The sequence below is a fragment of the Oenanthe melanoleuca genome, chromosome 6 (genome assembly GCF_029582105.1).
Source record: "Oenanthe melanoleuca isolate GR-GAL-2019-014 chromosome 6, OMel1.0, whole genome shotgun sequence".
Lineage (NCBI taxonomy): Eukaryota > Metazoa > Chordata > Aves > Passeriformes > Muscicapidae > Oenanthe > Oenanthe melanoleuca.
Window position 1 is genome coordinate 3819450 of NC_079340.1, and position 16351 is coordinate 3835800.

At 56.3% G+C, this 16351-nt stretch overlaps 1 protein-coding gene across 1 annotated transcript in view; it reads left to right on the forward strand.

Moving 5' to 3' along the window:
- CDH23 (cadherin related 23) overlaps nucleotides 1-16010 on the forward strand; it is a 157787-nt gene extending 141777 nt beyond the window's left edge. The window contains 30 exon segments of the mRNA XM_056495621.1: nucleotides 107-287; nucleotides 1075-1208; nucleotides 1427-1636; nucleotides 2271-2378; nucleotides 2794-2896; nucleotides 3492-3646; nucleotides 3648-3828; nucleotides 3913-4116; nucleotides 5043-5501; nucleotides 6290-6406; nucleotides 6963-7187; nucleotides 7271-7440; nucleotides 7671-7808; nucleotides 7964-8083; nucleotides 8498-8675; nucleotides 9255-9466; nucleotides 9984-10178; nucleotides 10419-10529; nucleotides 10755-10884; nucleotides 11023-11286; nucleotides 11400-11561; nucleotides 11652-11908; nucleotides 12883-12980; nucleotides 13069-13189; nucleotides 13355-13434; nucleotides 13725-13765; nucleotides 14050-14110; nucleotides 14473-14602; nucleotides 15260-15382; nucleotides 15525-16010. Of these exon segments, the coding sequence (XP_056351596.1) occupies nucleotides 107-287; nucleotides 1075-1208; nucleotides 1427-1636; nucleotides 2271-2378; nucleotides 2794-2896; nucleotides 3492-3646; nucleotides 3648-3828; nucleotides 3913-4116; nucleotides 5043-5501; nucleotides 6290-6406; nucleotides 6963-7187; nucleotides 7271-7440; nucleotides 7671-7808; nucleotides 7964-8083; nucleotides 8498-8675; nucleotides 9255-9466; nucleotides 9984-10178; nucleotides 10419-10529; nucleotides 10755-10884; nucleotides 11023-11286; nucleotides 11400-11561; nucleotides 11652-11908; nucleotides 12883-12980; nucleotides 13069-13189; nucleotides 13355-13434; nucleotides 13725-13765; nucleotides 14050-14110; nucleotides 14473-14602; nucleotides 15260-15382; nucleotides 15525-15857 (5001 nt within the window). The 3' untranslated portion in view covers nucleotides 15858-16010.
- The last annotated feature ends 341 nt before the right edge of the window (nucleotides 16011-16351 follow it).

Here is a 16351-nt window from a genome sequence, read left to right on the forward strand (position 1 = left end):
TCACCCATCCACAGCTTCCCATGCGTGAGCATGCAGGGTGGTCTTCCCTTCCCCTTCCTTCCATCCCTTCTCCTCTCACACCCCTCGTGCTTCTGTGTGCCCGCAGGTGCTGGTGAACCTCAACGACATCAACGACAACTGCCCCACCTTCCCCCGGCCCTACGAGGGTCCCTTCGATGTCACCGAGGGCCAGCCCGGCCCTCGTGTCTGGACCTTCCTGGCCCACGACGGCGACTCGGGGCCCAGTGGACAAGTGGAATACAGCATCGTGGCCGGGGACCCCCTGGGTGAGCGGGGGCACCTCTCCCCAGCTGCTGGTGGCGATGGAGGTGATGCCCCTCGCCCCATCTGCCCCGTGGAAGAGCCCGGCTTGCGGGAGCACGGGGAGGAAGCGTGTCAGAAAAGCCATCCTCCCTCCCAGCCCGGCCTGTCGACACCAGGAAATCCTGTTCTGAGCAACAGGAAGCTTAACCTGTTCGTGCCGGGACAGAGGGGTGGCTGGGGCTTGTGGAGGGAAGGGGGGTGGCCCCGGTATCTGCTAAATAATAAAGGTGAAAGGAAATCAAAAAGGCAAAATGTGGGGTGCAGAAAGAGAAACTGAGCCTCATCCCCGAGACCCCATGGGGTTTGCAGGGTGTTGGGGGACAGAGCTGCTCTCCAGTGGTGCAGATGGCAGAGGAGCTGGGGCCATTCCTAACCACGGGGACATCTGGATGTCCCTCAGTGACGGGAGTGGTGGCTTCACTCCAGGGAATCTGTAAGGCAGAGCTCAGTCCCATCTCCCAGCTGACCCAGAACAGGCAGGATGAGGCCCTTCAGCTCCTGGGGTAGCCCAACCTGCTCTGGCCATCCCAGGAACAGAAAGGCCCAGAAAACAGGGGCAGGCACCTCTCATCTGGCCATTCAAACCCGGCTCCTGCTGCTGCCTGGGAGTGCATCCAGCGCAGTGCCCAGCTGTCACAACCCTCCTGTATCTGCACGGGCTTGTCCCCAGAGCTGCCAGGGTGGCCCAGCTCCCAAACAAGCCCCTCCCTTGGTGCATGGTGGGAGCCAGGGCCCCTCTGTCTCCGGCAGGAGAATTTGTCATCTCCCCTGTGGAAGGAGAGCTGCGGGTGCGGAAGGACGCCGAGCTGGACCGCGAGAACATCCCCTTCTATAACCTCACCATCGCCGCCCGCGACCGCGGCGTGCCTCCCCTCAGCTCCACCGTGAGTCCCCCAGCCTGCCACGGCGGTCCCCACTCCCACTTCCATCCCTTTGCCTCTCTGCCTTCATCCTCCTCCCCTCCACCTCCTTCTCCTTGTCCCTAGGCCTTTCCATGCTGGGTTGAGTGGGGCAAGCCCACCTCTTGCCCGGGGAGCGCAGGAAAAGGATGGGAGGCGCGGGAATACGCGCCACATGCCCGCCCTGCTTCTGTCCCCGGCAGATGGTGGTGGGTGTCCGCGTGCTGGACATCAACGACAACGACCCCGTGCTGCTGAACCTGCCCATGAACCTCACCCTGAGCGAGAACGCCGCCGTCTCCAGCTTCGTCACCCGCGTCCTCGCCCGCGACGCGGACCAGGGCCCCAACGCCCTCCTGACCTTCGATATCACGGCTGGGAACGCGGAGAACGCCTTCTACATCAACAGCACCGTACGGCACGGGGGTGGGATGCTGGGGGCAGCCAGTTAGGGGGTTACAGACTTTCATACAGGATCTTTTCAACGAGCTAAGATGCAAACTCGGGCCACTGCTCTTTAACTTATTAGCATCTAGTTTCTTGGCACGTCAGGTTACATATAAGACTACAAATACAACTTACCTTGTTCCATGTGAAAAATGTAAGCAATATTTTTACTGTAGCTCTGTTATGACTAAGTCTTGTCTACAGCTGTGGGCCTGGAGGCTCTTGCTGAAGATATCAGTGTGTTTCAACCTTCGCTAGAACTCGTACTACTACTGTGGCACTTGAAACCTTTCACTTACTAAAAGCATTAGAACTCACCCTAAAACTTACTTACTTCTACTTAAATATTTACTTTATGTGTGAGAGGCTTAATATACTTCTTATACTTAATATACATCTATCCAAAGGCTTTAATTCAATCCCTGCACCTCGATTTCTCTCTGAAAAATTCAGAAAATCTCCTAACTCACCGACTCCAACAGTGGGATGCTGGGATAAAGGAGGGTGGGGACCCAGCTGTGCTTCTCCCGGCAGGAAGTGCCCCTAGGGGAGGCATTCCTCACATCCCACGTGGTGTTTTCTCCTCGTTTTTCCCGGCAGAGTGGAATTGTGTACGTGAACCGCCCGCTGGACAGGGAGCGGGTGGCCGAGTACAGGCTGACGGTGACGGTGAAGGACAACCCCGAGAACATACGCAATGCCAGGCGGGTAATTACGGGCAGGGCGGCTGGGAAAAGGGGCTCCTGCCACGGCCAAAAACAAGCAGGGCCTTCACACACAGTTTCTGACAGCAGCCCCATCCCCAAAACTCATCTGGGGGTAGCAAGGAAGGGGCTAAACCCCATCCCCAGCAGAGAATAGGGCCAGCAGATTCTAGGGCATGTCTGAAGTCATTTGTTGAGTCTATGCAACAGCAGGAGGTGCCATGGAAGGTGGGACAGTGTTGGGCTAAAGAGTTGGGCAACCACAATGACAGTAGAGCATCCTTTGGCTGACTGACCCAGCTGCACACCTTCGAGGGCTGTCCAGAGAATGCTGCTTTGAATAAAGGTGGCAGAGGGGGAAGGAGAGCTCAAGGAAAGGACATTATGGTCATCGCCCTCTTGTCCCAATTTTCCTTTAGGATTTTGACCTGCTGGTCATTTCCATAGCGGATGAGAACGACAACCGCCCCCTCTTCACCCAGAGCTCCTACCAGGCCGAGGTGATGGAGAACTCTCCTCCTGGTAGGTCTCTCTTCACACCCTTATGTGGCTCCTGGAGACCCCTTCAGGGCTGGATGAGGGGAGGTGTCTCCTGGCCATGGTGGAGGAGACAGGACATTGAGCAGGGCAGGGCTGCCCTCAGTGGGACAGGGATGCTGAGTTTGGGGAGCTTGCGCCTTGACCAGCCTTGAGGAGACCACAGCTTTGGTCCATGCTGTTTGTGGAAACCCTTCCTGGCACAGGTCAAAAATCAGCACCATTTGGAATTTGCTCAGCTGCAGTAGGTACCCTGGGGGCTGCCTTGAGGGCACCCATCTGCCCAATACCCTGAAGAGGATGGGCTTCATGATCTCTCCATCACCTGGAACTGCTTTGCTCCAGGGGTTAGAGACTTTTAAAGGTGTCCAGCCTGTCCAGATAAACCTTTCCCAGACAAAGATGTTCTTACTATTTTGTTTTGCCTTCCCGCCATGTAAATTACTCCCTGCTCCAAGACCTCAGGTATCCTGTCCCGTAACATCTCAAGCAAAGGGTTTGGGTGCCTCCAAGTGACACCCTTGGTGGCAGGGTGCTGGTGCCACCCCTCTGATGGAAGTGTCTGTCTGTTTGCTTTTAGCTGGATGTCCCACCACCTCTCCTGGGCCTCGCCAGCCGGTCTGCAAGGCTGCAGCAGCCACCCCCCAGTGCCTCACACCCCACGAGGCCCGGCTCTGTCACCTCCTCCATCCATTCATTGCTGTCCCTCATGTGTCACCGGGGTGGGAGGGGGACAGGGGGGCCCTGTGGGGGACTGCCCCGCTCCCTAATGCTTTTGTCATCTCATCCAGGGACTCCAGTCACAATGCTCAATGCACCCATCCTAGCTCTGGATGCTGACCAGGGCAGCAACGCCGTGGTGACCTACGAGCTCCTGAAGGCATCCCCAGACCTCTTTGTTATCAACAGCAAGACAGGTGGGTTGGCTCAGCTGGTCTGTCCCTAGCCCAGGGCCACCAGGTGCCCATGTGGCCTGCCACCAGGCTTTTCCCCTCCTGCAGGCGTGGTTTCGGTGAAGCCCGGTGCTGTGATCGACCGAGAGGCTCTGCTGGACCCTCAGCTGGAATTCACACTGGTGGCCAGTGATGTGGGGGGGCTGAACAGCACTGCCAGCCTGGCTGTGACCATCCTGGATGACAATGACAACCGCCCTGTCTTCCACCCAGCATCCATCACGGCGCGGCTGCTGGAGAACAGCCCTCCAGGTCAGGACTGGATGTGGGGCTGGGAAATGGGGTGACCTGGGTGTCCCCTTGAGTCTGGGAAGATCCAGCTCCCAATGACACAGCTGACCAGGATGGAGTTGTTATAGATAAAAACGAGATCAAGCCGAATTAAATATGATCAAAATAAGCGATATTTATTTGGCGACCGAAATACAGTCCTCGATAGCCACAATCAAAAGGGGACAGCGCCGAGCCCGGGATAGGAGCTGGGTGAACACACTCTGATCCAATCTCTATCGCATCAGATCCCCCAGTGTTCACAAACTTGGTCAACCCAGTTTTTATAGTTTTTCCTAGCCCAGAGCAGAGGTCTTTTTCTTATTTTGTCGTTCCACATATTCATGTTGCTTTCTATCTCTGCGTTGGGCTGGACAAAACCATATTCTGGGAGACTATGAATTCTGATGAAGGCAGGTTTTGATTTATGGGGAGCTGGTATTGAGATGCATTTTGCAGGTTTTGGTTTACTGGAAGCTGGTATTGAGATGCATTTTTCCTGGTGGCTCTGGTTATCTTAATCATGGGTGCTTGTTGGGCACTCATCGTTTGGGTGTTCTTTAGACAGTTTCTGAGAGAGCCATCTCCATTGCAGCTACGTCTATTTACTTGTTAATCCTGGGCTCCTTGCTTTTGTTGGCTATCACAATGCTGCAATGAAACAACCTGTGTCCCTTCGTCCGCGGTTTTCTGTTTGGTTTCCGAGTTTTTTATTATTTTATTTATGCAACCATCACTGATTCTACATTAATTTACAAACTCACACCAATTACATTATATCATATATTACAGTGTCAAAGGGAAAATCTGGGAATTGAGGCTGTCCCTGTTGGTTGACGGCATTTGCCTTGCGCTTGCTCCTCTGCCCTCCAACCCTCTCTTGAGAGGGCTGTGTCCCACCTTTCCAGGCTTCTCCGTCCTCCAGGTGACAGCCACGGACGCCGACAGCGGCCTCAACCAACAGCTGGACTACCGCATCGAGGGCGGTGGCCAGGACAGGTTCGTGATCGAGGCGGCCACGGGCGTGATCCGCGTGGCCAGCACCACCATCGACCGCGAGGAGCGCGACGCCTACCGGCTGGCGGTGGTGGCCGTGGACCAGGGCACCCCGGCGCTCTCGGGCACCGCCACCGTCACCGTCCTCATCGACGACGTCAACGACTGCCGGCCCGAGTTCATCAACCCCATCCAGACCGTCAGCGTGCCCGAGTCAGCCCCGCCCGGCACCGTGGTGGCCGAGGTGGCCGCCGTGGACCGGGACCTGCACCCTCGCCTGGAGTATTACCTGCTGGGCATCGTGGCCCGGGACGACACGGACGCGCTGGTGCCCGACCAGCAAGGAGCGTTCGAGGTGGATTTTAGGACAGGTAGGAGAGAGGGAAGGGAGGAGTGGGCAGTGTGGAACCCTCTCCTCGTTTCTGCTTCTGCTTCTTCTTCTTCTCTGCCTCAAGGTAGGTACAGGGAGGTGATGCTCCTCTCCTGCCTCCCTTCTGTCCTCCTCCAGCTGCCCTGTCTCACCCTGCCCTGTCTTCTCTTCCCTGTCTGACTGACTAAACTTTGCTTTCTGTCCCGGCTCTCAGCCTGCCAGGTTTGTCTCTGTGTCTGTGCTCATTTCTGTCCCCGTGCCACCCCTGGCCTCCCTCCATCTCACCCATCTCCACTGGCAGAGGTGGCCTCCGTTGAGGGCCGGGGGCTGCTCAGCCTTGGCAGACTGGACCCAAGCACCCTCACTGGGGGAGCAAGGGGGCACTCCAGGGTAGGTGGTGGGCTCCTCTGGGGAAGGAGCTCCCCAAGCCTCTTTTGGAAACACAAAACTGATCCAGGAAAGTAAAACACCCTTGTTGGAAAAGATACAGGACAAGTTTGTTAAAGATGCTGAGCTCAGGTGGATGGAGTTGTGCAGGGGAGCAGCAGCAGCTGCTCCCAAACTCCTCTTAGATGCACAACCAGAACCACCTGAGGCCACGTGGAACAGGCAGGTAGGAAGGACATGGGGGAGAGCAGTTGTCTCTTCCTGTAGCTCTCGAGTTTTTTCCTCATTCACCCTCTGGAGAACAAGCGCAGCGCAGGATGCAGCAGTCAGCTGGCACACACCTCCCTGCCCAGGCAGGGACACAGGCACAGCCTGTGACATCCATCTTTTTGGGGTTCCCAGGAGCTGTGAAGATCAAAACTCCCCTCAACCGCGAGCTAGTGGCCACCTACGAGGTCACCATCTCTGTCCATGACAACGCCAGCGAAGTCATCGACCGCTCGGTCAGCGTGCCCAACGGTAAGGGTGTCCCCTGGCATGTGGGGACAGGGACTGGCACAGCCCTTCCCAGGCACCAGTGCAGCTTCTGGGTAATCAGCAGCTCTCCCACCCTCCTCTCCAGCCTGATTAGCAACATTTCCAATCCTGGACCAGCTCCCATCAGGGTCAGGTTTTCCCCTGAGGACTTCTTTAGAGAAAGTCCCAGACATCCCAGTGGGTATGGAAAGGACTGTGTGTGCCCATAACCTTAACATGGGAAGCCCTCATTACTTCATTACCATTCCTATCATATCTTGCCACCCCTCTGTGGGTGAATTCAGGCTCATGTGTGAGAAGGCACACAAAGATCAGGAGCAGGTGTCCCACTGCAGCCTAGGGACACCCATGGCATGCTCGGGGCGCAGTGGCTTTGGGGCATATCGCAATTTTTCTTGATGAACCAGCACCAGCTGGCTCTGCTAGACTTTCACAATTGTGGCTTTGCAACCCTCCCTCCTCCCAGCCTCCCTTCCCTTCTCTTTCTCACTTGTTCTCCTTTTCCTCTCTCCTCTTACGGTCCCCACCACGGCCACAGCCAAGCTGACAGTCAATGTCCTGGATGTCAATGACAACACACCCCGCTTCCGCCCCTTCGGGGTCACCTATTTCACTGAGAGGATCCTGGAGGGAGCCACTCAGGGCACCACACTCATCTCCATCTCAGCAGTGGACCCAGACAAAGGCGCCAACGGGCAGATCACCTACGAGCTGCTGGACCTCTCTCCGGAAGGTTACGCCTGTCTGGAAGACCATTCAGCAGGTCGGTGGTCTGGGGAGGTGGGAATCTGGGGCAGGTCGGTGGCCTGGGTCAGGTTTCTCATTTCAGGGTCTGCCATCCTCTAGGGAAGGTTGTGGCCAACAGGACAGTGGACTATGAGGAGGTGCAGTGGCTGAACTTCACCGTCCGCGCCTCCGACAACGGCTCTCCCCGCAGATCCGCGGAGATCCCCGTGTACCTGCAGATCGTGGACATCAATGACAACAACCCCGTCTTCAGCCAGCCCTCCTACCAGGTGGGCTGGCCTGTCAGACTCTGTGTGTGGGGCTGGGGGTTCTCCAGGGACACCTTCTCTTCCCTCTTGAAACGTTTGCAGGAGATGGTCAAGCCTGCTATGCGGTTTGTGCCATAACCTTGTTGGGAATCTGGCTGTGCCCAGTCCTGGGTGCCCCCTGTGCCCTGGGTTCCTGGCTGCTGCTGGAACAGCACGGGCTGAGCCCGTCCTGCCCCCTCCCTCTGTTGCAGAAAGCTGTCTTTGAGGACGTGCCCTTGGGTACGGTCATCCTGAGCGTCACGGCCACCGACGCGGATTCCGGGCAGTTTGCTCTCATCCAGTACAGCCTGGGCGATGGAGAGGGCAAGTTTGGGATAAATCCCAACACGGTAAGGAGCCAACCGAGGCTGGAACAGAGCAGGGAAAGGGAGGGGAGGCTGAAATGGTCCCAGCTTGTGCCTTGCTCCCACACCTCACCTTCTGCCCCTTCTTGAGTACCAGCTCTGCCAGACGAGGTCCACCTGAAGGTGTCTGTGTGCTGCAGGGTGACATCTACATCCTGTCAGCCCTGGACCGGGAAAAGAAGGATCACTACACGCTGACAGCCGTGGCCAGGGACAACCCTGGGGACGTCTCCAGCAACCGTCGGGAGAACTCTGTGCAGGTAGGGCTCTCCTCCTCCTATCACCCCTTGGGTGCTGATCACCAGAAAGGAGGTGTTAAAGATCCACCTTTCCTCCCCAGTGGCTGGAGCAGGCGGGAATTAGGCAGAAGGAAGAGGGGATGACGCCAGGAGCTGTGGGGTGGATGGTGCAGGGCACTTTGTGTCATGGGGACAGCACGTAGGCAGGAGGGGCAGGGCAGGGTGACACTATTGTCTGCAAGTGCTCTGGCAGGAATGGGTGCCCCAGTCACAGCAGGCCTCATTGTTGGAGGCAGGAATTCAGCTGGTGGAGTCAAACAAATAGCAGGAAGGGCACCTCTCTCCAGCAGCAGAGCTGCAGGTCACGGCACGGGTACAGCCCCAGGGGCTGCCCAGCCTTCCCCAGCCTCACCAGCTGGCTGTGCTTTATCAAAGGTGCTGATCACAGTCCTGGACATCAATGATGTCAGGCCTCAGTTCAGCAAGAGCCAGTTCAGCACCAGTGTCTACGAGAATGAGCCAGCAGGGACGTCAGTGATCACCATGAGTGCCACCGACCTGGATGAAGGGAACAACGGCGTGGTGACCTACAGCATCGAGGGTCCTGGAGCAGGTAGGGGCTGGGGGCTCTTCCCTAGGGAGGAGGGTTATGGGGAGGAAGGAGTCATAGGCACCAAGCCTGTGTCTGGTTTGGGCTCCTGGGAGCAATACTGAAAGCATGGAGCTTTCCCTATTGCTCTGCAGTTTCCAGCTCCTCATGGTGTGGGATGTTAGGGCCTTGCCTGCCTTCATCCTGCAGCCCAGCCTTGGTGTATGGTCCTGTCTTCCCCACCCCAGCAGGACTTTCTATGTACACCAGCGTGGAGCAAACTCACTGCCTGCTTTAGGTGAAGGGCAAAGAGTGTGGTGGATAGTGATAGTGCCTGAAATCCAGTGTATCTGCACACTGAGAAGTTGCAGAAATCAGGCAAAAGCTCCACTCTTCCAGCCTGGGCAGGAGTGAGACACAGACAGGGCTTTTAGGTCCCAGAGACAAGGATGTGGCAATGGTCTGAGATGCTCTGAAAGCCCTGAGGCGACCCACACCCACTGTGAGGGGTGCACTTCAGCTGCTATACTCATTTCTAGTCATCATTTATCTAGTGGAAATTGTCCTCCTGAGCCAGACATGTGGGGTTTTTCTGTCCCCCAGAGGCTTTCAAGATCAACAAAGACTCCGGGCTCGTCACATCCCGGCGGCGCCTGCAGTCCTACGAGAGGTTCAACCTGACAGTGGTGGCCACGGACAAGGGGCACCCTCCCCTCTGGGGCACCACCCTGCTGCACATCGAGGTCATCGACATCAACGACAACCGCCCCGTCTTCGTCCGCCCGCCCAACGGCACCATCCTGCACATCAAGGAGGTAAATCCCCGCCAGGGAGCAGGGTGGAGGCATGTTCAGGGTGTGTTCAGGACCACTCCTGCTCAGAACAGCAAAATCCGAGCTCCATCCCCACTGGGCATGCAACAAGAGCTTGGTTAACATGTGGCGAGAAGGTTTGGGTCATGGGGGTGAACTTTCAGAAACAGACTCCATCCGTACGTGAGAGCAGGGTGATGGGGCGGATTTGGGGAACAGAAACGTCAGCAGCACTCAGGATTAGCGAACAGTCGGTGCGTGCAGTGTGTGTTTATAAACACGGGCTGGAAATGCTGACATTGGAGATGTTTCTCCTTTCTGGGAAGCCAGGCTTGACTCAGTCCCCAGTGCATGTCTCAGCCAGTCCTCACCCACCAGGCCAGAGGGAATCACAGCTCCATGATGGGTTTTGGGTAGTGGGAGCCTGCTGACCTCCAAACCCAAGGGATGCTGGACCAAGGGGGTGTGGAGGGGCGGGGGGAGCAGTGCCAAGGCTGAAGGGCCGTGTGTGTGCAAGCAGGAGATCCCCCTGCGGTCCAACGTCTACGAGGTGTATGCCACGGACAAAGACGAGGGTCTCAACGGAGTGGTGCTGTACAACCTGCTGAAAACCGGGGCGGGGAACAAGGACTGGGAGTACTTCAGCATCGACTCCGTCAGCGGGCTGATCCAGACGGCCATGAGGCTGGACCGGGAGAAGCAGGCAGTGTACAACGTGAGCCAGGCACCCCAGGGGCTGCTGGGGTGGAGGGGTGTGGTGGGGATGGCACAGCTGTGGAGATGTCACACCTCAGCGGGAGCTGGGGGTTATCTAGTGCCATAAGGGGGTTGCATCCTGCTGGGGCACCACCCTGTTAAATGCCCCCAAAACCCTCCACCATCCAGCTGTCCTCTCAGTGATGCCTCCCAGGCCGTGTGGTTTTGCCCAGGACAGCCCTTTTGCCTCTCTCCTCAGCTGATCATCGTGGCCTGTGACCAGGGCCAGCCACCCTATGAGACCATGCAGCCCCTGCAGGTAGAGCTGGATGACATCGATGACAACGAGCCCATCTTCCTCAGGCCACCTGTGAGGCACCAGGGTGAAGGGGGTGGGATGCAGGGGATGCAGGTGATGCAGGGATGCAGAGGATGCAGAGGATGCAGGGATGGGGATGCAGGGATGCCAGCGAGCACATGCCATGGAGTGCGCACATCTTGGCGTCAGCGTGGCGGGGAGCGCTGTGGGATTTGTCTGCTTTTATTTGAAGCAGCCCCAGTGCTCACAGCATTCCTTTCCTGGGGTCTCTGGCAGAGGGATAGTCCCCAGTACCAGGCACTCTCTGTCCCTGAGCACTCACGGCCAGGCACTGTGGTGGGGAACGTCACCGGTGCGGTGGATGCCGACGAGGGCTCCAACGCCATCGTCTACTACTTCATAGCAGGTGGGTGTGGAGCTGCCAGATCTATGTCCCCCACAGACAGGATTCCCGTCCTCTCCTTGCTGCTTCTCTGCCCTGCTTGGCATTTTTGGAAGTGCCAAGCCCGAGGAGGACTAACTGGAGATGCCTTTCTGCACCCAGCTGGGAACCAGGAGAGCAACTTCCAGCTGAGCAGAGAAGGGAAGCTGAAGGTCTTGCGGGACCTGGACCGGGAGAAGGAGCCCTACCACTCCATCATCGTCAAAGCATCCAGCCAGAGGAACTGGGCTCCTCCCCGGGGCCAGCGGGCGGGAAGAGCCCAGTTCTGGGACCTCAGCGAGGACCTGACCCTTCAGGAGGTGCGGATCTTCCTGGACGACATCAATGACCAGGCGCCACAGTTCACCAAGTCGGAGTACACGGCGGGTAAGAGGTGCCAGGGGCTGGGGGGGCACCAGGAGCCAGAGACACTGCCAGGAAAATCCAGCAGGAGGGTGGGGCAGTGAGAGCCAGGTCCCTTTCCCATCTCTCCCTCAAAGGGGTCGCCACCGATGCCAAGGTGGGGTCGGAGCTGATCAGGGTGCTGGCAGTGGATGCTGATGTGGGCAACAACAGCCTGGTCCTGTACAACATCCTGGGCATCCGCTACATCAAGCAGCACTCCAACGACTCCGAGGAGGTGGCCAACATCTTCAGCATCGGTGGGTGCCCAGCCTGCTTTGGAGGCAGAGATGTGGCCAAATGTGTCCCCATGGCCGGGGTCACTAATCCCAGGCTTGTCCACCCCCCAGGAACCCTCGATGGCATCCTGCGGACCTTTGACCTCTTCACGGCCTATAACCCCGGCTACTTCGTGGTGGACATCATGGCCTCCGACCTGGTGGGCCACAATGACACGGCCATCGTGGGGATTTACATCCTGAGGGACGACCAGCGGGTCAAAATCATCATAAACGAGATCCCTGACAAGGTCAGGCAGTTTGAGGAGGAGTTCATCAGCCTGCTCTCCAACATCACGGGCGCCATCGTCAACACGGATGATGTGCAGGTGACCATCCGCCTTGGGGGTGGCTGTGAGGGGCTTGATAACCTTCCATGTGCTAGCTGGGGAGGTCTCTTGGGGAGAGTCCTGCCTGGATAACCACAGACACTCCTGGGCTCTGAAGGTGATGGATTGTCCTGGTTTGGAGGATAGGTGTCTGACAATAGCTTCTCTTTGAAATGGAGAATTAAACCCCTTCCCTCCAAATTATTATTAAAATTTTGAAATTAAGGGGCTCTCAGGTAAAGATAGGGGAATTAGGAATAACAGTTCTTTACTAGGAAAATTAAAATAGAATACAGTATTACAAAGAACAATCCCAAAACACTGACAGAGTCAGAATCCAAGCTGATACCCTGTCAGTCAGTCAGGGTGCTGGCAGCAGTCCCATTCAATGGTGGCTGCATCCTCCTGCAGTGGCAGATGTGGTTCACCTGTAGAAGGTGCAGTTTTCCTCTGAAGGTCCAGGGATGATGTGGAAAGGTCTGGCTTTCATCTGGAATCCAGTGGAAAGATGGATAACTTGCTGTCCAAAATCTCAGTTTTTATCTGGGTAGGAAAGGCTTGGCTGCTCCCCTGGCTGGAGCATCTCCCAGTGGGATGATGTAATTTTATCAGTCATGCAGTGGGACTGAATGGGCCAGCAGCAGATGATATCTTCCTGGAGGGAGGATGGGCTGTGGGAAAGATAAAGATGATTGCCCAGCTGGTTTAAAGATGGCCCATTAGCAGATAATATGTGCCAGGAGATGAGGGTCACTGCTCCACCCAGCTTCAACAGATGGTGATAGAATACACATTTCTGGCCACAGAAATACACGTATTGCAACACAACACATGGATACACCCAGGCCGGGGTGCACAGAAAGGATCCAGATTGATGCCTGAGGGTCTCTTGCCACACAAGAGGTCTCATGCCTCGAGGCATGCTCAGGAGGAGACTCCTCCCCAGCACTGCAGCCCTTGCTGTCTGTCCCCAGTTCCACGTTGACAAGAAGGGCCGGGTGAACTTCGCCCAGACGGAGCTGCTGATCCACGTGGTGAACAGGGAGACCAACCGCATCCTGGACGTGGAGCGGTACGTCCCCCGGGCCCCCCGCCCAGCCTGGCTCCCTGGGGGCCCTTACTGACCTGTCAAGTTGCCCAAGCAACCCTTCTCTTCCCAGGGTTATCCAGATGATAGACGAGAACAAGGAGCAGCTGAGGAATCTCTTCAGGAACTACAACGTGCTGGACGTGCAGCCGGCCATCACTGCCCGGGCACCGGACGACCTCTCGGCTCTGCAGGTGAGGATCCAGCTGGGGTTGGAGGTGCTGCTCGCAGAGGGGGTGCTGTCCCTTCCCATGGGACTGCTCAGTGCCTGGAGAGATGTTCCACCCATGCAACATCGGGCACGTGGCCACCAGCGGGTGCTGGCCGCATGCCGGAGGTTCCGCCCGTGTCTCTCCTAGATGGCAATCATCGTGCTGGCTGTCCTGCTCTTCCTGGCTGCCATGCTCTTCATCCTCATGAACTGGTACTACCGGACTGTGTGAGTAGCTCCAGGGCTCTGCCCTGCCCCTGCAATGTCCCCTTGGACCAGGGGTACCAGCATGGCCCTGGAAATGCCAGCAGGCAAAGGAGGGCGTCCGCTTCCCAAGCCTCTTCTCCCAAAATGGTTTTAACACCAGTGGTAGTTCTCCCCTCCAAGATTCCCAGCTTGACTTAGCATTTATTATTTAATGCATGCCCTGTATGAAAGGTTATTGCAAATCTCTGTGTCCTTCTCCTTTCCAGCATCTTTCTTATTTTCTTCCCTGATTGGCTGTGTTGCTTTTGCAGGCACAAAAGGAAACTGAAAGCCATCGTGGCTGGCTCCACTGGTGAGCAGAGTTTGGGGTGTCCCAGCTGCGTGGGAGAGTGGGGGTCACAGGGAGATACAGGGGGATATCATGGGGTGTATATCAGAAGTGATCCTGCCCAGAGAAGTGTGGTGATGGGGGGGGGGCTTTTCTCAGCATCAGGCTCTGTATTACCTGCCCCACCCCACCTTGTTTCTCAGTGCCTTTTTGGTTGCTCTTTATCCCCCTCTGATAAAGAAGTGTCACCCCATGGTTTGCTAAGCCCACCAACTTGCCAACCTAACTCTCATCCCTGCCTTTTGCAGGGAACAGAGGCTTCATGGACATTATGGACATGCCAAACACCAACAAGTACTCCTTTGATGGGTGAGTGCCACCTCCTGGGGTTGGAGGCTGCTTCCCAGAGAGGGATGCCCGTGTTTTGGAGCCAGGAGGTGGAGACACCACTTCTCTCTGCTCTGCTCTGCATGGAGCTTGCTCTGAGAGCTTTCCAAGCTAAAAAAATATTTATTCTTTCTCCTGTGACTCCATCTCTGCCGATCCTGGCCAGCTTTGGGGCAAGCAGAGATAATGGGCAGAGTTGGACAGACATCTGGATCCAGAGCAGCCAAATTCATACCTGCACAGGGCAGGAGGAGGCAGTGCAACCCCAGCATCCAGGCTCTGGGTGGGATCAGGGGTGACACCACTCTCTGCCTGCCCTGATGACTTTCCTCCCCCTCGGGCAGGGCCAACCCGGTGTGGCTGGACCCCTTCTGCAGGAACATGGAGCTGGCAGCACAGGCGGAGCACGAGGACGACCTGCCCGAGAACCTGAGCGAGATCACCGACCTGTGGAACAGCCCTGCCCGCACCCACGTGAGACACGGCTGATTTACCAAAATATGAGTATTGCTCTGTGATGGGCAAAAGACTCTCTAATAATTTAAAGTTAGAAAGTGTGTGTTTATTCAGCGCTGGGCAGCAGCGTGAGGTAATCCTCTAGTACCACCGCAAAATCACAGGTGATCAAAGTCTGTTTATTGACAAAGGAGTCAAACAAATTCATATTCATAATAACAGCCCCTCCCATCCCCCGCTTCATATGGTAATTAGCTTGAATAGCTGTTAAGAATTGATCGAATTCATAAGTCTGGGGTCGTTTTCGTGGAGAGGGGTCTAAAAGGAGGAAGTAAGGCGAGTCTTCCTCACCATAAACTCCTCACCTTTTCTATCAATGACAATACAAATGATTTCTGGGGATAGTCCAATTTTTCAAAGAATGGGTTTCAGGTTGCATTGTCTATGTTCCTTTGGGTCTGCTCACTAGTTTTGTCTTTTCCCATTGTAAGCTCAGCTGAGCAAACATAAAATGACAGACAATAAGTTTCAGATAACTACTCCCTTCTAACTTTTAATTGTTTTCAGCAAGGTAACTAAAATCCTGATTTTCTAAGATTGGTGTTTCACAGCTGCCAGCGGGACAGGGTGTTCCTGCTCCTGCACATCCTGAGCCGCTCTCCCCTCAATTTTCAGGGCACCTTTGGCAGGGAGCCCTCGGCCGCCAAGCCCGAGGATGATCGCTACCTGCGGGCGGCCATCCAGGAGTACGACAACATCGCCAAGCTGGGGCAGATCATGCGGGAGGGGCCCATCAAGGTGAGCCCTGAGCAGCAGGAATCCCCCACCCAGGGCTCTTCTTTTCCAGCTGCACCTTCCAGCTCTGATGGGATGAGGCCAGCTTCCCTCTGACGGAGCCATCTCCCCCTGGATAACGCCCAGTCTCTCCCCCTCCACCCAGGGCACTCTCCTGAAGGTGGTGCTGGACGATTACATGCGGCTGAAAAAGCTCTTTGCCCAGCGGATGGTGCATAAGGCCACCGCCAGTCAGGGGGACCGCTCCTCGGTCTCGGAGGTAGAGGGGTGTGCGTGGGCGTGGGGAGATGCTTGCCGTGCCCTCTGGGATGCAGTGTGTCTTCCTGGCCCCACGGGCTCTGGTCACTCCCTGTGGTGCCCCAACTCCTCTCTCTGCTTGGTCAAAACAAGCCAGGCATTGGTTTTGCACTGGTTCCTGCTGGTTTTCCAGGCTGCTGGTGACTCCTCTGATCAGAATCTTCTCCCTTGGTCTTTCTGACCCTAGGGGAGGACTCCCCTCTTTGCAGATTGGGCTCTGTCCATCAGCTCCCGTTTCTGACAAAGCTGAAAGCTCTAGGGGATCATCTTCCCTTCCTTCTGCTTCTCTGGTTTTTGCCTCAAAAACACAGGGTTTTGAGGCAGAAAGGTTGGGGTGGAGTGTGTTTGTGCAGAAGGGCTGGTATGGGGAGAAGCAATTCCTCCTTCTACCCTTCATGGGGGTACAAAACAAGGGGCAAAGAGAGCAGAGGGATGGGAGATGCCTTTCAGCCCTTCCGCCCTCCATCTGTCCATGCCTTTATTCCCCTCCAGCCCCATCCAGCCTTCCTTCATCTTCCACCCTCATACAACCCCAAATTCCAGCTTGGGTCCAAACTTGGCCACTCTGGGGCCACCTGGCAGCCGGAGCCTGAGCATCCAGCCAAGGATGGAGCGATCCAGCTGGAGTTCACCTCCTGCTGATCCTCATCACGGCGCTCCGAGGGTGCTTCAGAA